The sequence below is a fragment of the Pseudophryne corroboree genome, chromosome 6 (genome assembly GCF_028390025.1).
Source record: "Pseudophryne corroboree isolate aPseCor3 chromosome 6, aPseCor3.hap2, whole genome shotgun sequence".
Lineage (NCBI taxonomy): Eukaryota > Metazoa > Chordata > Amphibia > Anura > Myobatrachidae > Pseudophryne > Pseudophryne corroboree.
The window spans coordinates 543,489,464-543,506,779 of NC_086449.1; the positions used below are offsets into that span (position 1 = coordinate 543,489,464).

Sequence of the window (17,316 nt, forward strand, 5' to 3'; positions counted from 1 at the left end):
GGCAGCCCTAAAGGATCCTGCAAATCGTAAGCTGGAAAATACACTAAAATCCATTTATGTCACTACAGGTACGCTGCTCAGGCCTGCCGTTGCATCGGCATGGTTGAGTAGCGCTATTGAAAAGTGGGCAGATAACTTTTCACCTGATATAGATTCCCTGGACAGGGATAGCGTGCTTTTGACACTGGGTCATATCAGGGACGCTGCAGCCTATCTAATGGAAGCTGCGAGGGATATTGGCCTTTTGGGATAAAGGGCCAATGCCATGGCAGTCTCGGCTAGGAGGGCATTGTGGATTCATCAATGGAATGCTGATGCTGACTCTAAGAAGGCTATGGAGTATCTGCCGTTTAACTGTGGTGTCTTGTTTGGTGACGGCCTCACTGACCTGGTATCTACGGCTACCGCGGGTAAGTCATCGTTCCTACCTTATGTTCCTGCACAACAAAAGAAAACGCCCCACTATCAGATGCAGTCCTTTCGGCCCAATAAATACAAAAAAAGACGAGGGTCTTCCTTACTACGAGAGGAAGGGGAAAAAGGTCACAGGCTGTGGCAATTTCCCAAGAGCAGAAGTCCTCCCCGGCTTCTACCAAATCCACCGCATGACGCTGGGGCTCCTCTGCGGGAGTCCGCATCGGTGGGGGCACGTCTCCAACTTTTCAGTCAGGTCTGGGTTCGCTCGGCCCTGGATCCTTGGGTATTAGAAATAGTAGCCCAAGGGTACAAATTGGAGTTTCAAGACGTGCCCCCTCACCGATTTTTCAAATCGGCCTTGCCAGCTTCTCTTCCAGAAAGGGAGGTAGTATGCGCGGAAATACTAAAGCTGTGTCAAAATCAAGTCATTGTCACGGTACCCCCATCACAACAGGGAAAAGGCTTTTATTCGAGCCTGTTCGTGGTCCCGAAGCCGGATGGCTCAGTCAGACTGATTCTGAACCTAAAATCCCTCAATTTCTATCTAAAAAATTCAAATTCAAGATGGAATCTCTCCGAGCAGTGATCTCCAGTCTGGCGGAGGGGGATTTTATGGTGTCGGTCGACATAAAGGATGCCTACTTACACGTCCCCATATATCCTCCACATGAGGCTTATCTGAGGTTTGCTGTTCAGGATTGTCATTACCAATTTCATACGTTGCCGTTTGAAAGACCGTCCACGGCTCCGAGGATTTTCACCAAGGTTATGGCGGAAATGATGGTTCTCCTGCGCAAGCAGGGAATCACAATTATCCCGTACTTGGACGATCTCTTAATAAAGGCGAGATCCAAGGAGCAATTACTGAAAAACGTTACGCTCTCCCTGACAATTCTGCAACAACATGGTTGGCTCCTAAACTTGCCAAAATCACAGTTGGTTCCGACAACACGGCTGTCGTTCTTGGGTATGATTCTGGATACAGAATTACAGAGAGTTTTTCTTCCAGTGGAAAAGGCTCTGGAAATACAGAACATGGTCAAACAGATTCTGAAACCGGCAAGAGTGTCGATTCTTCAATGCACTCGGTTGCTGGGAAAGATGGTGGCGGCCTCCGAGGCCATTCAGTATGGCAGGTTACATGCCAGAGTGTTTCAGTGGGACCTGTTGGACAAGTGGTCCGGGTCTCACCTGTACATGCACCGGAAAATAATCATATCTTCCAGGACCAGAATCTCTCTCCTGTGGTGGCTGCACAGTTCTCACCTCCTAGAGGGACGCAGGTTCGGGATTCAGGATTTGATCCTGGTGACCACAGATGCAAGTCTCCGAGGCTGGGGAGCAGTCACACAGGGGAAAAATTTCCGGGAAAAAATTTCCAGGGAAAACGGTCAAGCCAGGAAGCTTGTCTGCACATAAACCTTCTGGAATTAAGGGCCATTTACAACGTCCTTCTGCAAGCGGAACATCTTCTTTGCGGTCTGCCCGTCTTGATTCAGTCAGACAACGTAACAGCAGTGGCGTACATAAACCGCCAGGGCGGAACAAAGAGCAGAGCGGCGATGGCGGAGGCCACAAAAGTTCTTCGCTGGGCGGAGAAACATGCAAGTGCTCTGTCAGCAGTCTTCATTCCAGGAGTGGACAACTGGGAAGCAGACTTCCTCAGCAGACACGATCTCCATCCAGGAGAGTGGGGTCTTTATCAAGAGGTCTTTGCAGAAGTGACAAGTCGTTGGGGAATTCCGCAAATAGACATGATCGCGTCTCGCCTCAACAAGAAACTTCAGAGATATTGTTTCAGGTCGAGGGACCCTCAAGCAATAGCGGTGGACGCCCTGGTGACACCATGGGTGTTTCAGTCGGTCTATGTGTTCCCTCCACTTCCACTCATTCCAAATGTGATAAAGATCATAAGAAGAACAAGGGTTCAGGCGATACGCATTGTTCCAGACTGGCCAAGGAGGGCCTGGTATCCAGATCTTCAAGAATTACTCATAGAAGATCCCTGGCCTCTTCCTCTATGAGAGGACCTGTTACAGCAAGGACCGTGCGTGTATCGAGACTTACCGCGGCTGCGTTTGACAGCATGGCGGTTCAACGCCAAATCCTAGCCCGAAAGGGTATTCCCAGTGAAGTCATTCCCACACTACTTCAGGCTAGAAAAGCAGTAACGGTGAAGCATTACCACCGTATTTGGAGAAAATATGTGTCTTGGTGTGAATCCAAGAAGGCTCCTACGGAAGAATTTCAGCTGGGGCGTTTGCTCCATTTTGTGCAAGCAGGTGTGGATGCGGGCCTAAAGTTAGGCTCCATTAAAGTACAAATTTCGGCCTTATCAATTTTCTTTCAGAAAGAATTGGCCTCCCTTCCAGAAGTTCAGACCTTCGTGAAAGGTGTGCTGTACATCCAACCTCCCTTTGTGCCCCCAGTGGCACCATGAGATCTTAATGTGGTGTTGCAGTTCCTGCAATCTCATTATTTTGAACCTTTACGTAAGGTTGAGTTGAAATTCCTTACTTGCAAAGTAGTCATGAGGTTGGCCTTGGCATCCGCAAGGCGGGTATCTGAATTGGCGGCTTTGTCTCACAAAAGCCCTATTTAATCTTCCATGCTGATAGAGCGGAGTTGAGAACTCGCCAACAGTTTCTTCCGAAGGTAGTTTCGTCCTTCCATTTAAACCAGCCTATTGTGGTGCCAGTGGCTACTGACGCCTTGGCGGAATCGAAGTCTCTCGATGTGGTCAGAGCTTTGAAAATATATGTCGCCAGAATGGCTCAAATTAGGAAAACAGAGGCTCTGTTTGTCCTGTGGGCTCCCAACAAGATTGGGGCTCCTGCTTCCAAGCAGACTATTGCTCGCTGGATCTGTAATACGATTCAGCAAGCTCATTCTACGGCGGGATTGCCGTTACCGAAATCGGTGAAGGCCCATTCTACCAGAAAGGTGGGCTCATCCTGGGCGGCTGCCTGAGGGGTTTCGGCATTACAGCTTTGCCGAGCTGCTACTTGGTTGGGATCAAACACATTTGCGAAGTTTTACAAGTTTGATACCCTGGTTGAGGAGGACCTCTTGTTTGGTCAATCGGTGCTGCAGAGTCATCCGCACTCTCCCGCCCGTTCTAGAGCTTTGGTATAAACCCCATGGTTCTTGAAGCATCCCCAGCATCCTCTAGGACGTATGAGAAAATAGGATTTTAATACCTAGCGGTAAATCCTTTTCTCTTAGTCCGTAGAGGATGCTGGGCGCCCGTCCCAGTGCGGGCTATTTCTGCAGTTATTGGTTATGGTTACACACATGTTATGTTGAGTTAAGTCAGTCTGTGGCTGATGTTAGTCATGCCGTTGCATGCGTTGTTGTTGAGTGCCATGTTGTACGGCGTGTTTGAGGTGTGAGCTGGTATGAAATGTCCGTCTCCCTGGGCACAGTTCCTATAACTGGAGTCTAGAGGAGGGGCATAGAGGGAGGAGCCAGTTCACACCTCTTTTAATGTCTTGAAGTGCCCATGTCTCCTGCGGATCCCGTCTATACCCCATGGTTCTTAAAGCATCCCCAGCATCCTCTACGGACTAAGAGAAAATGATTTACTGGTAGGTATTAAAATCCTATTTTCTAGTTATGTATAAACGTTACTGTAGCATGACATGTTGAATGCAGTACTCTCAATAAGTCATTTCTGTAACATTTCTAGGGCAGTTATTCTTCAAAGGGGTGACTTCTCCCGAAGTAGTTCTCCGAGGTGTTTTCCTTCCTCACTAATATATTTATTTGCTTGCTTTTGAAAACCCCCCCGCAAAATTACTTACATAAAAAGATATTTACATTCAATAAGATCAGTCTTTGTTCACTTAAAGGGAATTTATGGCCTCGAAGAAGCGGTTGCTGAAGTTAAGGATTTAAAAACACATCTAAATATTAGAGATCGTGAAATTGAGGCACTGACCATAGATATAAACAAACTGGAACTGAAGGTGAACGATATTCTTGATGAAAATGAAGATCTCCGAGAACGTTTGGGTAAGCAGGTCTCCGTTATCTCCACTAATGAGATTGTAAGGTATGTCATACTTAAGATCAGGACCCAATATTCCTAGCCAACTATTTTTAATTATAAAATGTATGTGCTTTTTTCCCATTCTTTTTTCTTTAATAAAATGGTCACATTAGCAGGTGTGGTTATTGAAAACATAGATCATACGTTCTGTGTTCACTGTTCTATGCTTGGGTGCAGTTTCATATAGCATAGTCACAGTGACCAACATATTGTGCTTACTCTTTGCTCTCAACTGCTGCTGAAAATCATAAAACAGTATTTTTATGCTTGCATTAAATCCTTTTCTTTGTGTCCATTAGGGACACTAGAACACTGATATAGAAATGGTCAGCTGCAATTTAAACACTTTAAAATTAGCAGTAAAAGTGTTAACTCCTTGCCCTCTAACGCTGCAGACTTTCCTGTAGACCTCTATTATCCTATAACTGCGCCGCAGTGACAAGAACAAAGCAAAGTAAAAAAACAGGGTTCTAGAACAACAAACTGTTTTAACTGTTATTTTCAGCATGGAAGATCGACATTGTAAAAAGACTGGGCATCCAGAGTCTCCCAGTGTACTAAGTGAAAAGGAATATATATAAATGCAAATTATAGTTTCTCCTTTAGTCTCTGGGGATTACTGATGCACTGAAAAAACCTGCCTCTACAGTTGAGTATGCTAAAAAATTGCTTTAGGCAGCACTTTCTCCAAAAGTAGCTTTTTTGGAAGCAAAAATGTTGAATTTGTGAAGCTTAGTATGGACCTAAGATCAAGTGGCTGTAAGGCACAGCATCTTAACAGATTCCCTAGGGTCACCATCCAGGAGACTCTTATCGATTTGGAAAGAATTTGATATATTTTCTGGAACCGGTTCCTCTGCGCCAGAGTAAGCCGGCGCATCCGCAGAGTGATCCACCTAGTTTGTATAGTATTTTTGAATGCCAGTCGACTTCTCTTGTGGAGATCATAGAGATCCCAATGGTACTGTATATTGTTCCACAATATAGATTCTCCTAAAAGTGAAGAGAACCCTATTCTTCCAGAGGCCATTCCAGGGCGAAGGCCAGAATAACAGTATCCTAATTTATTCCACCTGTGGGCTGAATTGACCCGCCAGTCCAGAGAGCAGCCCTGTATATAGAGACCTATAAGACAAAAGTCCCAGCTCCTGAATGCTCCTGTAGATAACTAAAAGAAACAGCTGTCTTACAGTTAAGGAACTTTAACTCCACCTAATACAAAGTTTTGAAAGGAGGATGTTGTACGGCTGTCTGCACCATATTGAGATCCTTAACAGCTGCTGGAAGATATATAGAGGTTACTCATGTGTTACTCCCTGTAAGAATTTCTGCACTTACGGAAAAAAAAAACAATAAATGTATGTGTATATAGAAAGAAAAACTGAGAGAGCTAAACTTTGTTACATTTGGTGGACTTGTCCTAAGATATCCCTATTTTGGGACACAGTCCGCAGGTTCCTTAAGTCTTTGATGGGTTCTCCAATCTCTAAGGATATGTGGATTTTTCTCCTCCTTTCCTCCCCAAGTTCTGTCGAGACATTCAAGAAAATTGGTCTTTTATGTCTCGTTTCAGCCAAATTTATGAATGTGTCCAACTAGAAACAAGCAGAATCCCCCATCTTAGAGGTTAAAAACTTAATTTGACATAGAGTGTGCATGGAGAAGAGTTCTTTCATTTCAAATTAGGATGAAATTTGGAATAATAAATGCTGCCATGGGTGTAAAGAAAACCCCCAAATATTAGACTGCTATGTTGAACGGTTTTGAAGTTATATTCCCGAAATGATCAGTCTGAAAACTATGTTGAATTGGTGTGGAATAACCTGATTTAATTGAACTATAGAAAATCAAGTATAAGGGTTTTGCCAGCTGAGCTCTAAGCTCCATAATAACCCTCGGGTGAAAGCCATCTGGGCCCGGTGATTTATTAATCTTTATGTTGCTTAGTTTCTCCAGGACTAATTCCTCACTTAAACAAGCATCTAGCCACGAATCATTATCGTCTCTGTCGTTATGCACTACTATCACCGTCTTATCCGCCCTGGTGAATTCTGATGAAAAAAAATTGTTCCGTATATCCGCTTTTATTTTGTCATCGTTTATCAGGGCTTCCAGTTCATCTTTTAATGGACCTACATTCTCATTTTTTAACCTTTTACTAATTATGTATTTATAAAACTTTTTAGGATTGGCTTTACTCTCTATAGCTGTTTGCTCTTCTCGTTTACAATTTTAGCTGCTCTTATTACCTTTTTGCATCTTTTATTGCATTCCTTGTAATACTGGAATACTCCCCGCCCCCCCCCCCTCCTCCAATTGATTTAAATGCTTTGAAAGCATGCCTCTTAATAGCCATTTCTTCTTTGACCTCCTCATTAAGCCACATTGGTCTGTGTTTTGTACTACTGCGTTTATTGCCCATGGGAATGAATTTGTGAATATTGCTATGATGCAACCCTTTTAAAGCATCCCAGATTTCCGAAGTGTCCTTACCCTGAAACAAAACTTCCCAGTCAATGTTGTTTAGTGCCTTCCTAAGCCTATTGAAGTTAACTTTTCTAAAGTTTAATGTTTTGGTTGATCCCTTATAGCTTTGTTTTTTTAAACTAATGTCGAATGAGATCATATAGTGGTCACTGTTTCCCAAGGCCTCCCCAATGTTTGATATAATGTTCACATTATTCGTAATAACTAGGTCCAGAATATTATTACCTCTGGTTGGGTCCTTAACTAATTGAAACAAGTACTGATCCTTTAATGTGTTTAGAAACCTGCTGCTCCTAGCTTTTACACACAAATCGTTTTTCCAATTTATATCAGGTTAGTTGAAATCCCCAATCACTAGGATGTCCCCCATTCCTGCAACTTTTTCAATTTGCTGCCAGAGTTGTTCCTCATCCTGTATGCTGATATCCGGTTGTTTGTAGCACGTGCCAATGACTAGTTTTTTTTTCTTCAAAGCCCCTGCTTGCGATCACAACCCATAGCGATTCCGCGTTATCTCCAGTCCCCTCATAAAATACATCTAATATGCTTGGCTTTAGAGATGGTTTTACATAGAGACATATCTCTCCTCCCCTTTTGGTAGCCCTATCTCTCCTGAAAAGTGTATACCCCTCCAAATTTGCAACCCAGTCGTGGGAGTTGCCCCCCCATGTTTCCGTAATTCCTATAATATCATATTGATTTTTTGATACAAGCCATTCCAATTCCCCCATTTTACCTGATAGGCCTCTTGCGTTTGCAAGAATACATTTTAACTTATTATTTCCCTGGCCAGTTTGTTTTAATGGAATGTTATCCTTATTTACAAGTGCCTTTCTAGTATTACTCTTACCAGCTGTTATTCTCCTCCCTCCCTTAGCACCCCCATCATACTTAATACAGCCTTCTTTACTACTACTATAAGACCTATTAGCTCTTTCTAAACCCCCCTGATGCCTGACTGAGATGTCCGCCCAGTGTTCCAAGAACACAAACCCCTCTTTCATACACCAGTCCCTAAGCCACACCTTTACCTCCCTGATCTCCCTCTGTCTCCCTGGACTAGCGCATGGCACCGGTAATATTTCGGAGAATATCCTAGATGTCCTTGCCTTAAGTTTCTTGCCTAATTCTCTATAGTCTTTCTTAAGGACATCCAACCTACCACTAACTTTGTCGTTGGTGCCGACATGCATCAAGACCGCCGGGTCTTTACCAGCCCCTCCCAACAATCTGTCTACCCGGTCCACGATGTGCCATAACTGAGCACCCGGGAGACAACAGACCGTACGGTGATCACAGTCCCGGTAGCAGATTTCCCTGTCTGTCTTCCTGATAATAGAATCCCCTATCACCACAACCTGAGTAGATACTTCATTATCTTTTTTCCCTTCTGTACCGGAGGGACCTCTCCTTTGGTTGCTAGAGCGAACAGTCTTCTCCGGCTCCGTCATTTCCTCACTGCCATCCACAGAATTCTCGTCCAGTCGAGCAAATTTTTGGGGGTTTGGCAGAACGGAGATGTCCTGTCTCCCCCTCTCCCTCCTTCTTCCTTCTAACCGTCACCCAGCTGCCTACCTGATCATCCTCGTCTACCAGTGCCCCCCCTTGCAGCTCCTCCACCATTCTATCTAAACTTTGCTCGAGATTTTGAATACTCCTCAGTCGCCTAACGGTCTGCTCTAGATCAGTCACCTGGGCTTCCAGGGCAGCCGTTCGCTCACATCTCAGACTGTTGTTCCAGGTGCGCGTACATCATGCACGACACGCATTGAGTGAGATTCTCATTCGCGGCCACCCCCATTTTTGTTAAGTGCTACTCCCTGTTACTTTTTGAAAAACTAAAATCGAGAAGGGAAAAAAAAAAGACAATATATATGTATATAAAGGGAGCAATACAATATAGTCACCTAAACAGTAATATAGTTAAGCTTATACTTATCTTCCCTTGAGCGCCCGCTGATCCTTTTCACTTATGCAGCAGCAGTCCCAGGCCCCGTACAGCAGGCTCCTCTAGCAGCAGCAATGTCTGCATTCAGGCCGTGGCGGCAGCAGCTCTCGGCCCGGTCGCAGCAGCGTCACCTGGCAGCATTTGTCCGGGGGGTGTCAGGTCCTCCTGCTGCAGCACCTGCTCACAGTTCCCTGCTTCACCTGTTGTGGATCTTTTCTCCTACTCCCAAAATTCACAGCTTCACCTCCTGCCAAAAAAGATAGAGAGAAAAAAATAAAAAACAAAACAAAACAGACCCTCCCCTCAGATGCACCTCCTCACATTCACTAGACACACACACACACACACACACACACACACACACACACACACACACACAACATTTCTATCACGTGCAGCCCACTCCTTCCAGTAGCTGCCTCCCTCACTCACACACACAAACACATACTCTGGTCCCCTTACATGGAGTGGCTGCCTGCACTACTTAACAGCGCTCAGTCCCGGTCGGCGACTTATTATATTCACTGCCTCCTCCTCACCCCCGTCAGGCTCCCAGCGCCTCCTTACCACAGTGCACAGCCCCTGTCCTGCTCCCGACCTCTCCCTACTGTTGTGCACTCACTCAAGTCGCTCCTGGGTCCTGGTAATCAGCCCTCCACCTTACCCCAGTTACGGATACCGGCTCTCGGCTCCTTTCTCACGTGTTCGTCCTGCTCCCTGCACCCCGGCACTTCCAGTTCCGGAAAAACGTCACATACACAGCGTCTCCACTTCCACGATACAAGAGTGAAATCACTCCAAAGGCTGATCAGACTACGCACAGATGACTCTAAGCACTGGTAACAATCGGATCTAAAACACAATATACCATGTGATAATTTTTATCCAAATATTGCATCCTTGCTGTAAGCATGGTCTCACAAACCTGGCCATAGCAACCCATGCTAAAAGTTGGTGATGAGATGAGGGCTGACAGGTCTTGCCTTACATTCTTTAGTACTCTCAGAGCATTGTTACCAAAAAAGGGTAAAATGTTAGGGAACAGGAAATGCAGATGACATTTCCAGTTAATTCAGTTACCTTGTTCTTGAGCACAAGCCCCTCCACTTTGTGGTTCAGTAGAGAGTAGATCATATTTATATCTGGCAAATCCCTCTTTCCACTATGTGGAGAAAAACGTGCAGGTGAAGTTACCATTCCTGAATTGTAAGGCATGCTTAATGAGAAAATCGGCTTCCTAACACCACAACAAATGCTCTTCCCAATGCAATAAATTGCTAGTTTCTCTTTTGGCTAGGGAGTTCTTGGTACATGTCTGATAGTTGAGGTGTGCACTGCCATGACATTGCCTGTTCCTCATAGCAGGAGGTGATAATTGACTAGCAAGTTGAACACCGCTCTGAGTTTCAGTACTTATATTCTTATATTGGGAACTTTAACTCCTATGGATTACTTTAATGCACCACTGAAGATTGAGGACCCCAAAAGCTGACTTCTGTTGTCACAATAGTCCAATCCCAAATGGTGAAGGGATTTGATTGAATTTATTTGCACTATGCATACTGAAGCACCTTTGCAACTAGCTGGCTAGAAATAGACCTATCACAGTTTGAGATGTTTAATACTATCTGGAACTCCCTTCAGTGGGGCAATGCAAACTGCTCTGCCTCAAATGTTGAGATCATCTTCCTTAAGACCTTCATGCAGATCTTTTCTCAGAAGATTACAGTTTGCAAGATAATAGAATTCACAGTTCCTGTAATGAAAGATTCTTGTCCTTTGGTAGAAACACCACCTGCTGTCATGTGTCAAACAGCAGTCCCAGGAAAATCCACCAGGAAAGTGTCAAATTGGATTTCCCATTATTAATTCACTCAGGCATGAAGGTCTTGTCTCGGAAGGGCAGCCATCATTGCTGTGATCGTAGTGTACACTCTCAGCGCTGTTATCAGATGGAAAGGTTGGGCCTGGAAATTGAAAATAATGGCATTAAGATGTGAATTTGAGAAAGCACTGGTGTCTTTACTAGTTTGGAACATGCAAGTACACATCTTTGATGTCCATGGACACCATGTACTCGTTCTATTCCGTGCGGTGTATGACTAACACCATCTTTAACCTGTTTCCCTGACGCTGGATCTTTTAGGGCTTTAGTTTTAAAATGGACTAAGAGAATTCAACAGCTTCTTGGATAAAGAAGATACTCAAGCAGAAATCCAATATTTGCTGCTTTCCTAGAACAGGATTGGCTACACTTGTATGGTTTTCTCTTAGAGCAAAACATTTTGTTTTGTGTCCTGGAAGGCCATTGGTAAAAATCAGTCTGGGTGGCTAATTCAGGAAATTAATGTATCCCAAATGTGTGATTCCTCTTACCCAGGCATCTAAGTTCTGGGGTTCTTATTACTTGCTTTTCATGAGGAAGGAAATTTAAATATTGAAGCATTGACGGGAAATAAATAACTCTCCCCGCCCCCCCCTCCCCCACCCCACACACACACACACACATCCATTTTTGCTTCTTAATACCCAAGAGTTCCGGTGCCCTCCATAGGATGGAAGAGAAATTGCTTTTACAGCCATGGTTCATATTCTTTTTTTTTCTTTTTTTTTTATCCAGATAAACTGTTTTATTATGAAAAAGGACCTTGTGATTTTTCAGTGATTTGTAATCATCTTTTGTGTGGTGCCATCATTTTATACCGTTCTATAAAGTCTTAAGAGTTGTAACCTAAAATAATTGAAAGAAAATGTCTGTCACTGAATATGAACACGTATCAAGTATCTACAAGAATATGCACACGGAAATGAGCATTTACTTTTTTGTTTGTGTTTTTTATATATATATAAGTGCATATATTCTGATTAAGTGCAGAACTTTAATTAATGTGTTATAACTTTCTTCTTTAAGGTCTTGATCCCAAAACTATAATTGATCTGACTGAATTCAAAAATGTGAAGACGCTCAAACAACAACAGTACAGAGCTGAAAATCAGGTTCTTTTAAAAGAGGTAAGACTTTATTTATGTGACTGCTTTATCTGATGGTTTTATACGGGACTAGTAAAAGTATGCCATGATATCGCAACTGATAAAACTAAATATTTATCTTACTTAAAACCCTTTAAGAGGTCTAAGAACACTGTACGCTATTAACGTATGGAATACCGTAAGGGTACGCACGTTGCGTAACAATCGCTTAGCCGTAGTCGAGACGCTCAAGCGTCACGTTCGCTCACGGCCAAGAGATCACAGGCAGGCACGCTATTGGCTGCCGACTAACGTAATGATACGCTATCAGCGTAGCGGACGCTCGGGACCACGAGGAGATCACCAGCGGCGCAGACGCTCACAGTGTAAAACCTTTCTATCTAAACCATAAACAATGTAATATGCAGTAAACCTTGGTGTAATGGTGGGGTGTAGATGCAACACAATGTAACCTATTAACTTAAAGCTGTTCGGGAGTCTCCGACGCTCTGAGAATACTTAACACTATAAGAAATACACAAATACCGGGCTTAGGGTCTAACGCCTTATAAGAATGTTATACTTGCAAAAGAATAATACAATACAAGTCATACACTACCAATATAACATAGACTACCTAACCAGATAACTACACATGAAATACAATATCAGTACAATAACTATATAAGAGAAACGAGAGAAAGAGAAGAGAGAGAGAGAGATATGGCTCACAATAACAAGAAAGACAATATGATTGCGGAGAAAACTTACGCACAAAGGGGAACGATCGCATGCGCCTCTGGATATCCAGCTCCCGATTATCAGCAATGAGAACCGTTGAAGAGTGAGAGCTGGATATGATCGGCTTGTCTATTTATGCCCCACAAACAATACCATTCAATGGTCCCTACAATCTCATTGTTCATTGGACACAGGAATTCGTCTTCGCATTATAACAAAAGGTCATAGGTTGATTCATACAGGTGGGCTGTGTCTACTTCCAACTGCTCAGGTGGGTGGGAAACTAGGTTTCCCGCCGCATGGATAAGTAAGTGCAAATAATAGTAAATGGACATAAACTTCTTATGTCCATAACTATTCGCACGAGCGATTAATCCGCTTCAAACCAACACCGGAATATTGCTAATTAAATACTCTTCCGATGGATACTAAACACCACTGTATAATCCCTGTCTGACCCTTTGTATCAAACAAAGAGGGATCTCTTTGTCCATGAACATGCTATATTAAGTAAACTTTCAGAATCTATCAAAGGGACCATGATCTACAAAATACGTTATACAGTTAAAATATGTTATGAACAAGTCGCCCGCTAGACACACATAAACTTTACCGTAAATGCGCACACCGTGCGCCTGTGGGTGCCCGCAACAGCGAGTATGCGCACGCACGGCAGGGCTCATGAACGTGCAACAGGCACTCGCATGAGGTGCAAATATGGCAGTGTGCATAGTGATATTTTTCTGACTTTGACACAACACATACAGACACACTCTCTCTCGCGCTCTCTCTGCCCCTCCTACCCCATGGGTAGCTTCATTTTATTTAAACCGCTTTAATAAAGGTATAGCAACTGTGCAGAAAAATAAATGTCATGATCATGTGGGATAAATAGGATTTTAATTACCTACCGATAAATCCTTTTCTCGTAGTCCATAAGGGATACTGGGGTCTTAGTATGATGGGGTCCAAAGGAGCCGATGCACTTTAAATTTCTTCAACTGGGTGTGCTGGCTCCTCCCCTCTATGCCCCCTCCTACAGCCAGTATAGGTAAACTGTGCCCGAAGGAGAATGGACATACTTGAGAGAAGGAACATAACAACAATGAGTGGTGAGATTAATACACCAGCACACCAAACAACATAAAACGACCAGCAACAGCTGGTAACAAACAGCAACAGCTGAACAAGTAAACCTTTATAAAAGAAAAACCTGCAGAAAAGTCAACACACTGAGGCGGGCGCCCAGTATCCCTTATGAACTACGAAAAAAGGATTTACCGGTAGGTAATTAAAATCCTATTTTCTCTAGCATCCATAAGGGATTTTGGGGTCTTAGTATGATGGGGACGTCCCAAAGCTTCCAGAATGGGCAGGAAAGTGCGGAAACATCTGCAGCACCGCCTGCCCAAACTGGGTATCCTCTTTGGCCAGGGTATCAAACTTGTAGACCCTCACAAAGGTGTTCTTCCCTGACCAGGTAGCAGCTCGGCATAGTTGCAAGACCGAGACTTCACGTGCAGCTGCCCAGGAAGACCCCACTGATCTTGTAGAGTGGGCCTTCAGAGATTGTGGAACAGGTAAAGCTGCCAACACATAGACCTGTTGGATAGTACGCCTAAGCCAACGAGCAATGAACTGCTTAGAAGCAGGGCAACCTTTTTTCTGCGCATCAGAGCACAAACAAGGAATTCATCTTTCTGATCCGAGCTGTTCTCTTGATATAGATTTTCAAGGCTCGCATAGCATCCAATGCCTTCGTAGGAGCAGACGTGCTAGTACCTGACGGAACCACCATAGGTTAATTTAAGTGGAACACAGAGACGACCTTCGGCAGGAACTGCTGACTAGTCCTGAGCTCCGCTCTGTCCTCGTAAAAGACCAAGTAGGGACTTTTACACGATAAGGCCCCCAATTCTGAGACACGCCTAGCAGAAGCCAGGGCCAGTAACATCACCGTCTTCCACGTGAGGTACTTGTCTTCTACCGTCATCAGCGGTTCAAACCAGGAGGACTGTAGAAATTCCAACACTACATTCAAATCCCAGGGTGCCGTGGGCGGCACAAAAGAAGGTTGTATGTAGAGTACCCCTTGCAAGAAGGTCTCAACTTCTGGCAACACTACCAATTTCTTCTGAAAAAAAATTGAGAGAGCTGAAATCTGGACCTTAATGGAACCCAGGCGTAAGCCCTTATCCACACCAGCCTGCAGGAAATGGCCCAAGTGGAACTCTGCAGGCGGATACGTGCTTTCCTCGCACCAAGAGACATATTTTCACCGGATCAGGTCTCAAATGATCTCATTGACTCCGGAGGTCCGTCTGTCGCTGCTCTGGTGGCTCCGGGACCAACAATTGTGCAGGGGCCGTCCGTTCTGGATATCCGACTGGGTCCTGTTGACGACAGATGCCAGTCTAAGACGTTGGGGCGTGGTGCTGGAGCAACAACTCCCTTCAGGGGCGGTGGACCAAGGAGGAGTCCCTCCTCTCGATCAATATTCTGGAGTTGCGGGCGGTCTTCAATGCCTTGAACCTAGCCCAGCATTTAATTCAGAACCGTCCTGTTCAAGTACAGTCGGACAACGCCACCACAGTGGCTTACATAAATCATCAAGGCGTCACTCGAAGCCGCCTAGCAATGAAGGAAGTCTCACAGATTCTACAGTGGGCAGAACACCATCTACCGGCCATATCGGCAATATTCATTCCGGGAGTCCTGAATTGGGAAGCGGACTTTCTCAGTCGTCATGACGTGCATGCCGGCGAGTGGGGCCTCCATCCAGAAGTGTTTCAACTCCTAGTGGAAAGTTGGGGCCTTCCAGACGTAGATCTGATGGCGTCTCAACACAATCACAAGGTTCCGGCCTTCGGAGCAAGGACAAGGGATCCTCAAGCAGCATTCGTGGATGCGCTGGCGGTACCGTGGAGGTTTCGGCTGCCGTACGTGTTCCCTCCGGTGTCACTCCTGCCCAAGGTAATTCGGAAGTTCAAGCAAGAAAAAGGAATTCTGCTTCTCATAGCTCCAGCGTGGCCCAGACGGCACTGGTTCTCAGACCTGCAAGGCCTATCGTCAGAGCGTCCAATTCTACTTCCACAACGCCCAAACCTCCTCGTTCAGGGCCCCTGTGTCTACCAGGACCTAGCCCGGCTGTCTTTGCCGGCGTGGCTCTTGAAGCTTCCGTCTTAAGTGCTAAAGGGTTTTCTGAGGCGGTCATTCAAACTATGTTGCGGGCCCAGAAACCGGCTTCGGCTCAGATTTACTATAGGGTCTGGCATTCTTACTTTGTTTGGTGCGCATCTAACGATTATGACGCTTCCAAATTTAGTATAGCCAAGTTGTTGGCTTTTCTTCAGCAGGGTCTGGACTTAGGCCTGCGTCTGGCCTACCTCAAGGTTCAAATATCTGCCCTGTCGGTGTGGTTTCAGAGAAAAATTGCGACCTTACCTGATGTGCATACCTTTACTCTGGGCGTGTTGCGTATCCAACCTCCCTATGTCCCGCCTGTGGCTCCTTTGGAATTGGTTTTGGAGGCGTTACAAGAGTCTCTGTTTGATCCTCTTGGTTCAGCTGACCTTAAGTGGCTTTCCCTTAAGGTGGTGTTTCTGCTGGCTATTGCTTCAGGTAGAAGAGTGTCGGATTTGGGTGCCTTGTCCTGTAGTTCCCCATATCTGATATTTCACCGTGACCGGGCGGTTCTTAGGACTCGTCCCGGCTATCTACCTAAGGTGGTTTCTTCGTTCCACCGTAATCAGGAGATTGTAGTCCCGGCACTTGTTTCTTTTGATCTGTCTCCCAAAGAGCGGTCTTTGGATGTGGTACGGGCTCTCCGTATCTATGTGAAGAGAACTGCTTCTATTAGGAAATCTGATTCTCTTTTTGTTGTGTTTGTATTTCACAAACGGGGCTGGCCTGCTCACAAGCAAACTCTGGCCAGATGGATTAGAATGGTGATTGCACATGCTTATGTGAAGGCTGGTCTCTGATCCTGATCACATTAAGGCCCATTCTACTCGGTCTGTTTTACCTTCTTTGGCGGCCCAACGTGGTGCGACCCTTGAACAATTGTGCAAGGCGGCTACGTGGTCCTCTGTGAACACGTTAATAAGGTTCTATGCCTTCGATACTGCCGCTTCCCAGGATGCTTCCTTTGGACGCCGGGTTCTTGTGCCCGCTACAGTGCATCCCCTCCCATAAGGAACTGCGTTAGGACATCCTCATTGTCCATTCCTTGTGGAGCCCAGTGTACCCCGCAGCAGAAAATGAGTTTTATGGCAAGAACTTACCTTTGTTAAAACTCTTTCTGCGAGGTACACTGGGCTCCACAAGGAATGGACAATGGGGTGTAGAGTAGGATTTTGATCCGAGGCACCAACAGGCTCAAAGCTTTGACTGTTCCCAGAATGCATAGCGCCACCTCCTATATCACCCCGCCTCCCTGCACAGGTTTTCAGTTTTTAGTTAACCAGTCCAATGCAGTAGCAGGAAAAGAGACGACAACGGTTAGTAGCCACAACACCACATTCTCACGACAGGAGACGTGTCAGCGGCTAATGCCATACCAACCCAAAGAAGCTAAGTGCGTCAGGGTGGGCACCTTGTGGAGCCCACTGTACCTCGCAGAAAGAGTTTTAACAAAGGTAAGTTCTTACCATAAAACTCGTTTTTAGCAGCATTGCACACGCTAGGCCGCCGCCTTCTGGGA

General features: G+C 45.1%; 1 protein-coding gene across 1 annotated transcript in view; it reads left to right on the forward strand.

Annotated features, from left to right (window-relative positions):
* The window catches only part of CEP290 (centrosomal protein 290), a 497,171-nt gene that overhangs the window by 108,647 nt on the left and 371,208 nt on the right, over positions 1-17,316 (forward strand). Inside the window, exons 14-15 of the mRNA XM_063927658.1 lie at positions 4,269-4,431; positions 11,815-11,915. Coding sequence (XP_063783728.1) covers positions 4,269-4,431; positions 11,815-11,915 — 264 coding nt within the window. The remainder of the gene's footprint in view (positions 1-4,268; positions 4,432-11,814; positions 11,916-17,316) is intronic.